The 16500-nt window shown below is 38.0% G+C and overlaps 2 protein-coding genes and 1 pseudogene across 4 annotated transcripts; all 3 read left to right on the top strand.

The window, feature by feature from the left end:
* Positions 1 to 50: 50 nt before the first annotated feature.
* On the top strand, positions 51 to 4554 carry LOC120004017. Its single transcript, XM_038853216.1, has 7 exons — positions 51 to 173; positions 256 to 425; positions 732 to 886; positions 1664 to 1736; positions 2507 to 2640; positions 3134 to 3586; positions 3828 to 4554. The coding sequence occupies exons 4-7, from the start codon at positions 1707 to 1709 to the stop codon at positions 4237 to 4239; spliced, it is 1029 nt and encodes a 342-aa protein (XP_038709144.1). The 5' UTR covers positions 51 to 173; positions 256 to 425; positions 732 to 886; positions 1664 to 1706; the 3' UTR covers positions 4240 to 4554.
* A 535-nt stretch (positions 4555 to 5089) lies between these two features.
* On the top strand, positions 5090 to 10836 carry LOC120004170. 3 transcript variants are annotated; one of them, XM_038853442.1, is made up of 5 exons: positions 5090 to 5498; positions 6435 to 6501; positions 7217 to 7612; positions 8970 to 9325; positions 9892 to 10836. In XM_038853442.1, the coding sequence occupies exons 1-5, from the start codon at positions 5415 to 5417 to the stop codon at positions 10102 to 10104; spliced, it is 1116 nt and encodes a 371-aa protein (XP_038709370.1). In that variant the 5' UTR covers positions 5090 to 5414; the 3' UTR covers positions 10105 to 10836. The 3 variants fall into 3 exon arrangements, with proteins under 3 accessions (XP_038709370.1, XP_038709371.1, XP_038709372.1); XM_038853443.1 differs by having other exon boundaries at positions 5091 to 5498; positions 8988 to 9325; XM_038853444.1 differs by having other exon boundaries at positions 5436 to 5498; positions 7222 to 7612.
* A 184-nt stretch (positions 10837 to 11020) lies between these two features.
* Positions 11021 to 16431, top strand: LOC120004169 (annotated as a pseudogene).
* The last annotated feature ends 69 nt before the right edge of the window (positions 16432 to 16500 follow it).

Genomic DNA, 16500 nt, shown 5'->3' on the forward strand with positions numbered 1-16500 from the left:
TTTATGATGATTTTTTTTTCTTTATTTTGACAATTGCTGATTGTGATGATGCAGACATCTAATTTGATTTGGCAAGAACATGTTCCAAGCAGAGGAAGGAAAAGGCTAAATAGTAAATGCCTTATCTAGCTGCTTTGATTTGTTTTTTTCACTTTGCTTCAAGATTCATTGAAGTAAGAATGTCCGGATTAAGGTTTTTTTCAAAAAAAAATTAAAAAGGGGTTTTTTTTAACATAATAATCTCATGCATTGCAGATGTACACAGCTAGACTTTTGGGCCAATTCCAGGGGTGATGTACGGGTCGGTTTTGATAATTCTACACCCAATTGACAGCCCTATAAGGCTATAACTGGTGGAGTGTGTGAACAAATAAATTCATGATTATGAGACAAGTGAATAGTTCTATTTTACACTTAAGGCATTAGTAAGATTAGTTCGAATTCGCCTCTCTTATTTGAAAAAAAATTCTACTTTATAAAATTAATTTCCTTATAAATTCATCAATCCACGGATTTTAATTTTCGTGGAAATCTAAAATCTTTACCATTTTGTGCCGCCTTAATTTATTGGTTTATTGGGCCAAACCGCCAAAGCAATGGAAAACTGTTTTATTACCTTCCTTTCAATTTTCTGTGCACTGTAAAAATCCCCATTTCTTATAAACCCTAATAAATTCACCATCCGAATTCGGACTCGTTATTCTCTCTTTCTTTATCCGTTCTATCTACAGCACTTCTATCATTTCCCCACGTTATCGTCTCATTACATCTCAAACCTTTTTGTTTGATAATCTCTCTGTCTTTGCTCTTGCGATTCCACGGCAATAGAGCTGCACTTCCTTCTCACCTGTGACTCGGAGGGAGGCCCATGAATTCAAGGGCACAGGTCAGTAATTTAATCTTCATAGTCTCTATTATCCTTTTTTTTTTTCTCAGTGATTCGATTTTGAATGTTTAGCTCTCTGGATGTTTTTGATTTTGTATCGGTGTTTGGTTGCCGTGAAAATTCAGTAGAGGTGGGAGGATAATTAAGATTGGATTTTTTAATGTAAATTTGTTTCTTTATATTGCGGTTTTAGCTGTCTGAGAGTTCAAGTTGAGGAATGAGAAGCTAAAATTGGATAAATTAGTAATGGGCATAATCCGGCTACTTCTGCTTTGAGAAAGAAAACCAAATCAAATCGTGTTAACCGAGGTTTCAATTATCTTTTCTGTATCTGTTAGTTTGTTTTCTCCTTTTTCCCTTCAATTAAGTGTGGATAATTGTTATGTGACTCTGCAAATGTATTTTTGTGATGTGCCAACATTTGGAACTTCAATTAAGCATGCATGCATGTGATTATGCAAATATATGTTGGTGATGTGATTACACTTGGATCCTTGTGATGTGATTGTGCAAATGTATGCTACTTACTTTTGGCTCTTTCTTGCCCTCTAATATTTGGAGTTTTTAGATATCGGTGATTCAGAAAATTTATGTTTGTGATGTGAAAAAAGTTTTATCATTTTAGATTTTGCTCTGCTATATTGATGTTGTCGGCAATAACATGATACATTCTCAAGGCTATTTTCTTTTACCTTTCAAAATGAGGCGAAACTGTGGGTCCTGGTATTCTATCAGCGGAAAAAGTAGTGGTTATGATTTTGCTGTTTGTTGAACTAGGTCTTCTTGTTCTTGAGTAAATGAGAGAGTGCTTGAAGCGGGGATGATGTCTTTGGTGACCCATCAAGTGCAGGTAATTTCTCAAAGTGTTAATCACTAATTGTTCTATGTATATTTTTTTTAAATTTTGAATGGCGATTAATTATTCTATGTATCTCTAATTCCATGTGTGCTGGCATGTTTGTGTGCGGACATGACCACCAGTTTGTGAATGCTTCTATATATTTATGAAACTGAGAACTTAATGGACCTTACGTCTTCTGGATTTTGCCACTCTTTCAAGAGAATTTCTGGCGATTCTTAAATGAAAATCAATTGTTTGCGTTGTTGTTGAAGAACATAAAAGTTCAGGGTCAAGTAGTGTCAGGGCCACTTCCCAAATGACAGTGATCTTTGGTTTTTGTTTGGTATATCTTGATTCTTTAATGTTTCTCTTCCCCTTATGAGAAGTACTTGATACTTGTGAAATGTGCTAGTTGCTAAGATCATTGCTTCTAACTCATAGTGTGCCTCTTTCTTCATTATAGAGAATACTGCTCCGCTAATTAACTTTAATTGGAGTAATGATTTCAGTACGGTCAATTACTGCGTGCCATTTGCTTTTTCCAAGTGATGCTGCATTCGTCTTTCGAATCATAGTAAACCAAAATAAGGATTACATGAAAGAAAAATTCTTTTGCATGGTTTTCTATTACTCTATTTATATGTTTAAGTTTCTTTCTAAATTCTAACGATAGTTAAACCCCGTGATGTACTTGCATATGAGATCTTGTGTTCAGACTTCTCATTTCATTATATCTGATTTTTATGAGGAATTATTAGTATTTTTTTTAATAATCTTAGGGTTCTTATGCAACATTTCCCTCGAGGCCTTTATCTTGGAGCAAAGGGGTGAAATTGAAGCACTGTGCAGTAACAGTTCAGATTGCAGGGAGAAGAGATAGGTGTTTGTCACTAAAACACAAATTGCATACAAGGTGAGAACTTTTCTTTTGTTTAGTTTCTATTCCTAAATTATATGCTTGGCTATTGAACTTAAATTGGTTGATGTTGTCCCTTGTAATATATGCATGCAAATTGTTTGACTCTTAGAAGGCTAATTTCTTGTTGGATCTTAAGTATCTTTTCAGAAAGGAACTGACTGTTATGTTTTGTACATGGCTAAAAATCAATGAAAGAAAAAAGTAGGGGTGGGGGATTTGGTACGAAGAGGACGAACCTTTTTATTGGATGAAGTGAATTTCTTCAAATGATACCTTATCACTCTTGCTCCTATTGTTGCTGCTTGTACATCCTTTGAATTCAATCTTGTTTGTAACATTATGATAACTGCTTTTCTTTTCTTTTTTTTTTGATAAGCAACTGCTTTTCCTTATCAGTCATGTTTTGCCATTGTCCCTTGAAATTCGCTCTTCATTATAATATTGCCAGTGGTAAAATGGTTTGAGTTCATTTAATTTGTTTCCACAGAGTAGAGGCTTCGTGTTCATGTCGATCAGAAGTTAAAGCTTTAAGAATTTTATCCTTTAAAGGCAATGCGCGAAATGATGAATCAGGAAGCAGAGCAAATGGATCAAAAGTTCCCAAAAATTCTGCTAAACTTTCCTATGTGCCAAAAGAGACGGAGGAAAGCATGATGGAATCTCCAAAGGTGCACAATGCTCCTGTTTCTTATACTTCTGAAGCAAATGAGACAATTGAAGGGTCTCCTGCAATTCACAAATTATTCAAGAAATGGTTGACACGGTTGCGGACACATTCACCAATTCAAGCAGAAGATGAACTTCTGGAAGGAGTCCCTCCAAGTGAAATATCACAAACTCAAAAGGCCTCTCAAAACAAGGAAAGAAGTGAGCTTCTTAAGGCGTCTTGGCAGTACTTTTTGGGAGTGGATGCAACAATAAAGATACCTCTGTTGATATTGTAAGTTCAAGGTTCCAATTCCTTCGCTTAATAGTTTGACGTTGGGGTAATGTTATGCTCGGTGTGCCTTCCATTCCTGAAGGACACCTCTGTAACGGACATTGACTTCCCTTTTAAATTGAGTCCTGATTATATTAAAAAAATAAAATAAAATAGAGTTCAGTTATTATCTTGTGTATTTGATATAGGCAAGCTTAAAGATTTTGTTGGCTGCTTCTAATTTCTCTGCTATTATTTGCAGCATCCCAAGTTTAGTGGCTGTTTACACCATACATGGAGCTGACGTGTTGAAGGAGTTGACTCCTTTGTGGGTTTTGGGTCCCTTGATTGTTGCTCTCTACATCAAGATGTTTCGGGCGTTGTGTGCACTCTACGTATTCACCTTTAGGCAGACGGTTCAAGTTATTAAAAACGTACCCACATACTATTCAGTTGCATATAGTTATGTTGCACAGGGGAAGCTCAATGCAGATGTACGGGCTCGTGTTTGGGATCCTATAGCAAACATTAAGAAAAATCCCAAAGAGCTATCTAGGAAAAAACTGGAGGAATTGAAGGAATGGGTAGTGGAAATGTACCTGGATTTTGTGGAATCTATCTGGCCCTATTATTGCAGAACTGTAAGGTTCCTAAAGAGGGCGAATCTGATCTAGATTTGGATATCATGGAAGTTTTTGGTGGTGAGGCTGAATGACAATACCAATTGGAGAAGCTTACAAGAGTCTCTGACTTAAAATAGAGTTGTTGAACCCCTTTTCTCCCACTTCCGCATCTTTGGAGAAGGCAGGCAGAGGTTTTTATTTACTTTTAGGTTACTGTAATTTAATTTTTGTGGATCCCAATTGACTTGTTTATTTTTTGAGATATCTTGTTTGAGGGTATGCTCATTGTGAAATCACTTCTTGAATAATTAGAGATGCCAAGATTTATCACCATTGATCTTGCTAGATCACTGGCCGTTTCCACCATGGTTGTTGATTTGTATGCAGTAGGTATTTATCTACAAATACAATTTGCTATGTCAACCCCTTAAAATTCTTAAGCAAGATACAAAAAAGGCTTGATAATGGTGCATTTGACAATGTGTTTGCACCTCTTAAATGCACTGTTTTTGCACCTCTTAAATGTACCCTTTTTGTCTTGAACATACCGTGTTTGGACAAAAGAATGTTTGATTGAATGATGCGTTACAATATCATACTGCATGATTGATCTCATTTTGTTTTCGGCTTCAAAACATGAGTTTTTTTATGAATGAATTTTTTTTCTTCTTCATATTTTACTTAATCACGTGCCACATACTTTTTATCATAACGATGCACTTCACGTCATAGTTTTAGAACTTGCCTTGCCTCACCACATGAGGTGAAAAACACAATAGGCTCTCATGGGGACTCAGTGTTGTGATTTGCACATCCTTGCTAGGGTATGTTCTTTGCGTGCACAACATACAAGATATAAAAAGTAGCAAAAGAGGTGGGAAACTTTTGTTAAAGAAATATGTTATGTATGCTTGCGGGGAGAGAACGCAAAGAGAGACAGAGCCGCAAAAAAATCCCCTAACCGACCAAGAAGGCAAAACACAGACCAACAAAGACGTTCTTTGTTTTCACTCTTTTGTCTCTACTTGACTGTAGTTCTGAGACTCCCAATACCTCAAAATCTTTGACCTGCACTTTCCCTTTCGTTGTCTCTTGTTCTCTGGAGAATTTCCACGTGGGGGCACTCTTGAAAACCCTTGGATTTGAATGGGCATGGTCTAGAATTCCTGCGGCCGTGTAATCTTTATTGAGCCCGTGGTGAACTGGGTTTGTTGCCTTTAGATGATATGGCTTTCAAACTTAGTTCTTCTTCATGCTCTTTCGTGGCGCCTTATGGTTCTTCTCTTTTATGTCCAAGGAGAATTTCGCAGGTTTGTTTTTGTTTGCTGTCAAAGCTTTTGCTCTCTCTATCTCTCTCTCTCTCAGTCTCTCGATTTTCATGATTTTGTTCTTTCCCTGTTAAACAACAGTGGTGTATACATATTTTGAATGAATATTTACTGGGAGATGCTTAAATGTGGGTGATTTTTCTTTCGGTGTCTCTGTACGGTGATTACTGGCCCATATAAGTATGAATATATCTGGTAATTTTGTTACTGTGTTCTTATTGCTCCATCCAGAAGATGTTACTTGAATGACAATACCGGAACCTGCACTTTCTTAGTAGTTGATACTTATGCGTAGCTGTCATGGATCTTAATCTGTTTTTGGGTGGTACTTCTGGCTGCTGCTGGTCTTATTTGTTGTAACTGGTGGTACCTTGGGAAGATTACACTTTTCAATCAAAAATTCGTGTGCTAAGCTGAAATGTCTTCGGAGAACAAGTTGGACCTGGTTTGAGTAACTAGAAATATGCATCTTTTGGTTATTTTCATTGACTTAGTTCCATTTTTCGATATAGAAGAGTCACAAAGCCCATTCGTCCCATTGTTTGGCCAACTGGTTTGTTTTATATTTTGTAGGTTGCCAAGTTGTGTTAATAATGATTCACTCCATTTGGATCCCATATAGGGTTGTGGGAAGTTACTGTATTTCTTGTTCTTCTTTTCCTTTTTGATTTGGGTGCTTTGAAGGAACACATGAAGTTGTGCCTTGAGACTGCTCTTAGACTTGGGTATGATTAGTTTGGAATTTCTTGTGAAAGTTGTCCGGAGACTATGGAGGCCTTATTATTTCGTATTGTCCTAATTCAAGGATTAAGATTTTTGATTCTTGCTGTTCTGTTGTTCATTTGTCATCGTTTAAATATTCAATCAGAATTGCCATTGTGGTTGTCCTCATTTAATAATATATTTCTTTGATGTCAGCTGAACCTAAAACAAAGACCATTCGACGGCCAGCAATGTGATTCCCAGCAGATTAGAAATGCTAAAGGTAGCTTTGATAACTTTTTTAATGTGTGATTTAAGCTGTTCGGGATTACACTTTTCTCTTGGAGACATTTTTTTTATGAACCTCTCTCTTGGAGACATGAGAGGATATATACTTATATATGTTATGAGTAGGTGAGGTGTCTTGCTTAATAATAAGAGGACGGGACTAGAAATGCTTAGAGAGTAATAGCAAGCTATCCTTAATCTGCTCAATACTTATAGCCACAAGATAAAATGTGAGTTTGAAAGAACATTAAAAGATTAAAAAATGAATGATAAGCTCATGTTGCCTAAGTCCTATAAGATGTGTAATAGTGGGTGGCAAAAAGAGAAAAAGAGAATGATAAGTTCATGGTTCCAATAGGATCCAAAAAGTCCTTTAAGACATGTATTGTGGTATAGCTTCCTTGATGATAATATTGTCATTTGTCCAAATTAGCATCACACCAACGGAGAATGTTAAGTGGTACTGATAGTGTCATAACAGCCACATCCCCTTAATATATCAGTTAACTATATTTAGTCAAAAAAATATATCAGTAAACTATTTCGAAATTTCCTAAATTCCGTGTTTGGCTTCATGAATTGGCCATGTTCTATAACCTGAGGTTTTGAACTTTTATCTTGCTAATCAGCTACCGTTTGACAAAGTTCTGAATTGGTTGCTGCTCTTCTAGACACATTTTCTAATTGTTTCCTTCGGTTGCTTTGATTAGTCAAGTTATGTGCCACAATCGGGGAGCTGAAGGTGAGGGGAACGGTTATAAAAAGGGGAAAGGTTGTGTTTGCTAGCTCTGAAGATCAGTCACAATTTGGTGACCTCCAACCACATGTTGCAAAGGAAGACGATCAGCATGCTAATGCTACAGCCTCCCCTCCATTGAGTGGTTCACTCATTCATGTTGAGGGAACTGATGGAAAACCAGGCTTAATTTCATTTTACAATCGACCATATGGCAGAAACATTGAGATCATTTCATCTGAGACCCAAAGAAGTCAGAGCAGCTTATTATGGTTCATTGCCCCTTCTGTCCTTGTGGCCTCTTTCGTTTTTCCCTCACTTTATTTGCGAAAGATAATCTCCACTGTATTTGAGGACTCTTTGCTGACAGGTGAGGGGTGCTGACTATTTCTATTCATCTGTATGGAGTACTTACTCTTCCCCTTGTCTCATAAGTTTTGAGTTTTGTGCTAATAAGCTTGAGATAACTGAGGGCCTGATCGATAAATGAGTGCATCTTTTTTCCTTTAATAAAATGATTAAACCGCATTTTATCCAGGGTTTTCCCAAATTTTGTATTTTAATTTAACTGGGAAGTAATACAAGCTTCTGCTACATAACCAAACATGAATTGGTATTTAGAATTTCTTTGAAACAACAGACACGAAGAAAAGTTAGTTATGATATTTTATGCTAAATTCTTTTTCCAATATCCTGCAAAAGTACGCATTTGCTTATGATTATAATAATATTGATATAAATATCTTGATTTGATTCTGTGAGGCGAGGGAGCCATTAGAAAACTCTTAGTTCAACATTTTAATTGGGATTAGTACCGGACGTTGGGGATGCGGTGGAAGAGTTCAGATATTATTTTGTTGACAAAAGATCTGTTTTCACTTGTGAAATCAGAGGATTCGAAAGCTTTATGCTTTCGATAAAGTAATTTTAGGTTAGTTGTTATGTTGCTCTCTAATGGATAGTTTTCAGAGTTTGGATTTTGTACTTATGGTGAGATTGGTTATGAGGAGGCTAGAACTTTTTTTCTCTCTCATTACATAGGTTTTGATATTCAACATTATTTGGGAATATCATTTTCAAATGATCGTTTTGGTATGGAGAATTCCATTAAAATCTATTGGTCATGTCTTGTATGATGATGCCTTTGGTGAGTATCATTTTTTAATTGGTGAGAAAGGGAGGGAGCTAAAGAAATTACCGGCCTTTGACGTACTGGCGAAGTTGATCTATTTTGATTTGGGCATCACAAGTTCGAACCCCCTGAACTGTCTCTCCAGCGATTGGGGGGGGGGGGGGGGTAACATTGTGTACCTTCGACTTCCATCACCCCAGACCTTACAACATATAGAATTCTGTGCTATGCTTCCCCTCCCCCTTTTGTCAACTCCACAAGATAGTTATCTGACTTATGGTATTTTTAGTCTTCTATTTTCACTACTTGTCAGAGATATTATACAAAGTTACAATATGCAGCTTATGTTTTTCCCTCCTGTCAATCTCTCGTATAGTTTTTACCTAAACATTGATATTTGTGTTTGAAGAACATAAAATCATCTGGCTTAGAACTATGTGAACTGACTCATTCTTCGACAATCTTCGGAATGACCAGCATTCATATTGTATTTTATGGCTCATATTTCTTTTTCGTTTAAATTACCATTGTATTATTCTTTTTATCCTGGGCTCTTATGGCCGAGAATCATTTTGCTAACTTCTCTAAATGGTAGTTTCTTGTTTGTCTGTAGATTTCCTGATATTGTTCTTCACTGAAGCTCTTTTCTACTCCGGTGTTGCGATTTTTCTTCTGCTAATAGACCGTCTGAGGAGACCCATTCGGCCTGTTGCAAATGATAGCAAAACCCTAGCTCCCCAACTTGCGCAGCGAATTTCTTCTGTTGCTGTGCTGGTGCTCAGTCTTATAATTCCCATGGGGACAATGGGTTTGGTCTGGCCATGGACCGGCCCTGCAGCTTCTGCTACACTTGCTCCATACCTGGTTGGTATTGTAGTCCAATTTGCATTTGAGCAGTATGCTAGATATTGGAAGTCACCTTCATGGCCTGTTATTCCAGTCATATTTCAAGTAAGTGCTGCTGAGCCTTTTGTTGCTACTTTCTTTTACTGTCTCTGCTAGTTAGAGATTCGAGAATGTTTTTAGAAGAATTAGTTCTGTCCAGAACCAAACCTAGAGATAGGCCAACTTAATGTTGATCGAGTTCAATTTTGATTTGAATAAGATTTTCAAGATGCAAAAAAATTTGGAAACCAAATAGATTTTTGACTGGCCGCATTGTTCATGGCTGATTACTTTTCTTAAAAAATAAATATATCCATGACACTGGAGTATCAACTACATGGTTGACTCTGTCTTTTATAAGATAAAGAGCTTATGGCTTGGACTTTTTGTTCATTTTATTTTCTTGAACTCATTATGGTATTTGTTGATGTATTTCTATCGGCTGAGACATATGCATTTGAATGTCTGTTTGACAATCTTCCTCGTAATCCCTGGATCGTCCCCCCTTGGTGCCTTAATAAATTTTTTCCAATCAAAAAAAGAAAAGTTTGCATGACTTAAGGAAGGTCCTTCAATTTCTTATATAACCTTTGATTGTATGTAACTGGGAGAGATTCTTTGTGCTTGAACAGGTTTACAGATTGCACCAGCTGAATAGAGCAGCACAGTTGGTGACTGCTCTTTCATTCACAGTGAGAGGAGCTGAAATGACCTCTCATAACATGGCCATAAACAGCTCTCTTGGTACACTTTTGAATGTCCTTCAATTTCTCGGGGTTGTCAGCATTTGGTCACTCTCTAATTTCCTCATGCGGTTCTTCCCTTCCTCTCCTATTGATGCATAATGATTGCATTTTCTTTTCCTGAGAGGATTGATGATATCATTGGACTGAACAGTGTAGGAAAGGTAACTTATTTAGGGTCCTTACTCTCTTTTTTGCCATTTGGTTCTGCTATGGCTGGATTTCAAACAAGGTGGGTGTTGAAGGTTTCAACTCTCTTATAAGCACAACAGTTGTTGTATGATTCACATTAAGAAATGAAAAGCTGGATGGATTATAAACGCAACAGTTGTTGCATGATTCACATTAAGAAGCAAAATGCTGGATGGAGCAGATTTAAGGGAAATTGCTATTCTGATATTTCTGGGTTTGTACCTGACAGGACCTAGATTCTGATCTTTGTTATCAGACGTCTGACATTGTGCAGCATTTAGCCATCCTTACATGTAAATTAACCTTTTTCTTGTCCAAACTGAGGAAACACAGATGGATACGACAGTTTAGACATGAAACGGTGAAAGAATCATCCAGAACGGGTAAAAGCAAAGGTGAGGCTACTGAGAATAGCCTTGATTATTTTCCCATTTGAAACATTAGTATTCATTGAAAGGGTGATGTCCTTGTTATCATCAAGTTTAATCCTCTATTTATGAGATAGAACCTAATAATTGAGTTAATTCTAGGGAAGACACTTAACTGTTTGACTGCAAACATTATTATCACTTTGCTAAGTTGGCTAGAACTAGACTACTAGTTTCTCATGCATTGAATATTTATAATTTCTTTTTGGTTGTATTCGTTCCCGTTCGATCTTCAGCATTATGTGTACCTTCTCCTTTGGATTTATGTCTTTGACTTTTGTTTATCATCTGTATTGTGTGTTGAAGGTTTGAAAACCGTGGTAGTTGGTATTTTTGATAACATTCCTTATGCATGTTACGTGAAGTAGTATATTACATGAAAAATGGTGGAATTAGGTAGGAGTTGGGGAAAATTCCAATTGATTGAACCATTTTGTCCATGGAGGTTGCATAATTCTGTGTAACAGTACAAGTAGATCATAATCTGTCGTTTACGCAATAGAAAAAACAGAGAATATATTAGGTAGATGCTGAGAGAATGTCAAATGGGTACCTGATGAATTATACATACGTAACTGCTGCATATGCATTATTGCATGATAGAAATAATGGTGATCCCGAGGAACCATCCAACCGAGCATGTCCTTTGGACAGCTTAGTGAGCGTAAACCTTGGGCCGCTAAAACAGTCCGTACGATGTTGGCGATAGATAAGACTGAGTTAAAGTCCAATGTGGGTAGGGGCCCATAAGTGGGACAAACCCAAGGCACCATGATTCCACTCAAGCCGCCATAACAGTTCGCACCATGTTGCTGGCGACAGATAAGACTTGATTGAAGTCCATGCGGGTAGGGCCTAGAAGTGCTCGCGATAGATAAGACTAGGTTGAAGCCCAGCGGGTAGGGATCAGAAGTGGGACAAACCCAAAGAATCAAGATACTTAAAATATTCCAGTTGGTTGGTTCAAACTCCGGACCTTGAATCAGGTACGCCTTAAATCCGAAAAAATAATCAACTAGGCTAAGAAATATTGGGCGCATGCATTACTTAAAAGTGTAAGCAACTCCAAACAATCAAAAGCAAAATTTCATTAGCGATGGTAACACCTCAGTTTAACACAATCAAGAAATACTGTCAAATGCACAGAAAGAAAAGCCAGACTGTCAAGGTAAATCGAGGTATGATAACTTGAAGGTTGCAAATGGTCCAGGTAAGAAACTACTTTGTGTCCTTGTATGGGGGATCTTGATGGGACAGAGCTGTTGGATTTCATATCAGTGCCTCTGCTTAAACCCTGAGGGATTAAGCAAAGGTAAAAGCATAAAAAAAGACTAGCACTGAAAACCCAAAAATGGTAGCTATCAAAGAAAATCCAATGGACTTCATTGTCCTATCTATTTGGGTCTTTTTATAGCAGAATCTCCTCCCATTCTTCCACATCTATCTTATTATAGATTAATAACAGCTATTATTCCATTGGAAATATTTAATAAAGAAACCTCACATGGTGTTGGCGTCCATTTGGTGTTTGAATATGGAGAAAAGGTAGATTGGTCTCTACTGTAAGATTGATTGTGGTTGTTTTGCTCTTCTGTTTTCTTCCTTTAAACTAATTTGGTATTAGGTAGTTTAGGTTGAAGAGGAATATATTCAGAGAAAGGAGGAAGAAAAAAAGTAAGGACTAATATGCTGAATATCCTTGAAGTCCTAGAGTAAACTCACTGTTTTCCCCCCAAAGGATTAGCGTGTTTTATTACGGTCAAGGATTCAGAGTTTAGAGTTTAGGGTTTAAGATCGATACATAAATGATTAGCATGACCCTGGTGCAAGGATGACGAGCAATTAGGCCGTATAAACAACCATTTTCAATTCTCATCATCATTTGCTTCTGATGATCTGAATCTTGTCAATGGCTACATATAGGTGTTATTGACGGCTCTGGACCACGCACGCAGCATGCTTCTTGTACTTTATCCTCCATTGAAAGCAACCTAATATGGTGAAAGCCATCCAGTTGACAATTGATGCTAGTTGAAGCTTAGTGGATATGCATCTCCTTCAAAGTCAAATGCTACTAAACATTTTGGAATGATTCTATTTATATATTAAACTCTGTTTTCATGAATATTAACATGAAAATAAAGCTAATGTTTATGTAGCAGATACTATTGTTAATATGTTGCCAAATAGAGTCTGAGGGAGGTCCCACTTCTTTGAGTATTTCTGCTAACCTTATGTGCTTCTCTACCCAACTTTTTGAAGGTGAGCACCCATAACTTGCTCTTATCTCCATACCCAGTTCTTACAAGCTACTGAAACATGTTACATTGTTCCATGGTTGCCTGACTAAAGGGAATAAAATCAGACATGCCTATTAACAAAGCTGGAGAAGGCAAAAGCTGTCTTTCCAAAACACTTTTGGTTGAACCCTCAGTTTCTATTTATGCTGTACAGTGAACTTTATATGCAACATGATTAGGCAGGCCTACTTCAGCAGAACTATTTATCTTACACCAAGCTCCCATCAACCCGGAAGTTTAAAGTGCGCATCTCTCATTCAGATTGATTCTTTAGGTTCCTGTTCCATCTCCTCTTTCCTTTTGATGAGCTCATTCAGTTGAACCTAACCTTCTGTTGCTTATTCTTTCCTTTTCTTTCAGCATGGACTTGAGCTCAAGAATTACTAAGTCTGCCATGTCAAATAGCTGATGATTTTTGTTTGATATCGATCTTGGTCGCACATTCTCAAATGGACAGTGTTCAAATGTCTCCTATGATGCTGTTTTTTACAGTGCTTTGTGCAGTTCTTGCGATTACATTTGGCGATAATTCGACAGATTCCTACTGGCTTCTGAGGATCAAATCAGAATTTTTTGATCCTCTAGGAGTACAGAAAATTGGTCTCCTAGAGCTGACATGTGCAGTTGGAATGGACTGACATGCTCATATGATGATGCACGTCTTTTGGGCTTGAACCTATCAAGCTCAGGACTATCAGGTATCATTTCCCGCGAGTTTAGGCATCTAACTTCACTTGAGATGCTTGATTTGTCCTCGAATTCCATCACTGGATCGATCCCCGTTGAGCTTCGACAGCTTCAAAATCTAAGGATCCTGTTGCTGTACTCAAATTCTCTCTCAGGCCAGATTCCTGCTGAGATAGGACTTCTGAAGACTTTGCGAGTTCTGAGAATAGGAGATAACATGCTATCAGGTAATATCCCAACAAGTATTGGAAACTTCTCTGAATTACAAGTATTGGCTCTTGGCTATTGCCAGATAAATGGAAGCATTCCAGTTGAGATTGGCTACTTGAAGAATCTGATATCGCTCGACTTGCAGTCAAACAGTCTCAGTGGTTTCATACCTGAAGAGATTCGTGCCTGTTCGGAGCTTCAAAATTTTGCTGCATCAAACAACAGGCTTGAAGGAGATATTCCTGCTTCAATGGGGAAGGTAGTCTCACTTCAAGTATTAAATCTGGCCAATAACAGCCTTTCTGGATCAATTCCGATCGAGTTAAGTCATCTCTCTAACTTGAAGTACTTGAATTTGCTTGGCAATAGATTGAATGGTGAAATTCCTTCAGAGCTTAACCAGTTGATTCAGCTTGAGACTCTAGACTTATCAGAAAATAACATTTCAGGGAACATAATCCTTCTCAATACCAAGTTGAAGAATCTTGAAACTCTAGTTTTGTCCGGCAATGCATTGACAGGCAGCATTCCAAGCAACTTCTGCTTCTGTAATTCAAAGCTGAGACAACTTTTCCTCGATCGAAATAAGTTCTCTGGAGAATTCCCTATGGAGCTACTGAACTGCTCCTCTCTCCAACAACTAGACCTTTCTGATAACAGTTTCGAAGGAAAGCTACCGTCTACTGGTTTGGACAACCTGAAGGATTTAACAGATCTTGTAGTAAACAACAATGCCTTTAGCGGAAGTCTACCTCCTGAAATTGGGAACATGAGCAACCTAGAGAGTCTTTATCTGTTTGACAACATGATCACTGGTAGAATTCCAGCGCAAATTGGCAAGTTACAGAGGCTGAGCGCTATCTACCTCTACGATAACCAGTTGTCAGGAAAAATACCAAGAGAGTTAACAAACTGCTCCAGCTTAACGGAGATTGATTTCTTTGGAAACCATTTAATGGGGTCCATTCCTGCAACTATTGGGAGGCTTAAAAATCTAGTCTTGCTTCAATTGAGACAGAATGACTTGTCAGGTCCTATTCCTCCAAGCTTGGGCTACTGCAAAAGCCTTCAGATATTGGCCTTAGCTGATAACAAACTGTCTGGATCGTTGCCGGCTACATTCAGATTCCTTTCGGAGCTTTACAAGATTACTCTCTACAATAACTCCTTTGAAGGTCCTCTTCCTGCATCTCTCTCCCTTCTCAAAAAGCTCAAAATCATCAATTTTTCTCACAACAGGTTCAGTGGAACTCTGTCTCCTCTCACTGGCTCTAATTCTCTTACTGCCTTGGACTTGACCAACAATAGCTTCTCTGGTCTCATTCCTTCCACACTGGCCATGTCTAGAAATTTAACCCGTCTCCGCCTTGCACACAATCATCTTAGTGGCAGCATTCCTTCTGAGTTTCAACTCACAGAACTCAATTTTCTTGATTTATCATTCAACAATCTTACAGGAGAAGTGGGAGCTAAGCTTTCAAGTTGTTATAAACTTGAGCACCTCCTGCTTAACAAAAACCAGTTTTCAGGAACACTGCCAGCTTGGCTTGGGAGATTACAGAAACTTGGGGAGTTAGACCTCTCATGCAATAACTTCCATGGAACAGTGCCTCCGGAGCTCGGAAACTGTTCGAGATTGCTTAAACTCTCTCTCCATAGCAACAATCTTTCAGGCAACATCCCACCAGAGATTGGAAACCTTTCTGCTCTCAATGTACTCAATCTGCAAAGAAACAACCTTTCAGGTTCTATTCCTTCAACAATTCAGCAATGCAAGAAGCTTTTCGAACTGAGGCTTTCCGAGAACTTCTTGTCCGGTTCAATCCCGGCTGAGCTCGGAAAACTAACTGAATTGCAAGTGATATTGGATCTGAGTAAGAATCTATTGTCAGGAGAAATCCCCCCATCTCTAGGAAATCTGTTGAAATTAGAAAGATTGAATCTCTCCTTCAATCAACTCCAAGGAGAAGTACCTTCTTCACTTGGAAAGCTGACCAGCCTTCACATGCTAAACCTGTCATATAATGATCATCTTGCTGGCCAACTTCCTTCTACTTTTTTAGGATTCCCACTGAGTTCTTTCTATGGTAACGAGAAGCTATGCGGCCCACCATTACTATCATGCCTTCAGACATCAGGACAAGTGAGAAAGAAACTTTCTGACACTGAAGTTGTGGGGATAATAGTGGTCATTGTCTTTACTTCCACTGTGATATGTTTGGTCATGCTGTATGTAATGGTAAGGATGTGGTGCAACTGGAGAAAAGTTTCGATATCAAGTATGGATGGAAGTGGGATAGAACAGAAGAGAGAGGAGGAAAAGTGGGTTTATGGAGATGAGAAGGGAAGGAATGATGAGTACTGGAAAGTGAAGAACTTGGGACAGCATAAGCAGATACCCAGAACCTGCATTTTTAACCTCAAAATGGATATGGAAGCCACAGATCACATTTAGTCTGAGCAGTTTGCTGCTCTTTTTTGTTCACTGTATTGTCTTTTACCTTTGTTACTTATTGTCTCTCCGCCATTGTTTTCTTGGGTTCCGCCTTTGCTTATTTGTTTCTTGTTTCTGCCGCAATGTTATGAAACACCATACAAACGTGTCCTTTAAACGGTCAATATGGTCTAAAACTCAACAGTCAAATCTTTTTGTTTATGCTACAATATGAGGAGACACCATA

The sequence above is a fragment of the Tripterygium wilfordii genome, chromosome 8 (assembly GCF_013401445.1).
Source record: "Tripterygium wilfordii isolate XIE 37 chromosome 8, ASM1340144v1, whole genome shotgun sequence".
Classification (NCBI taxonomy): domain Eukaryota; kingdom Viridiplantae; phylum Streptophyta; class Magnoliopsida; order Celastrales; family Celastraceae; genus Tripterygium; species Tripterygium wilfordii.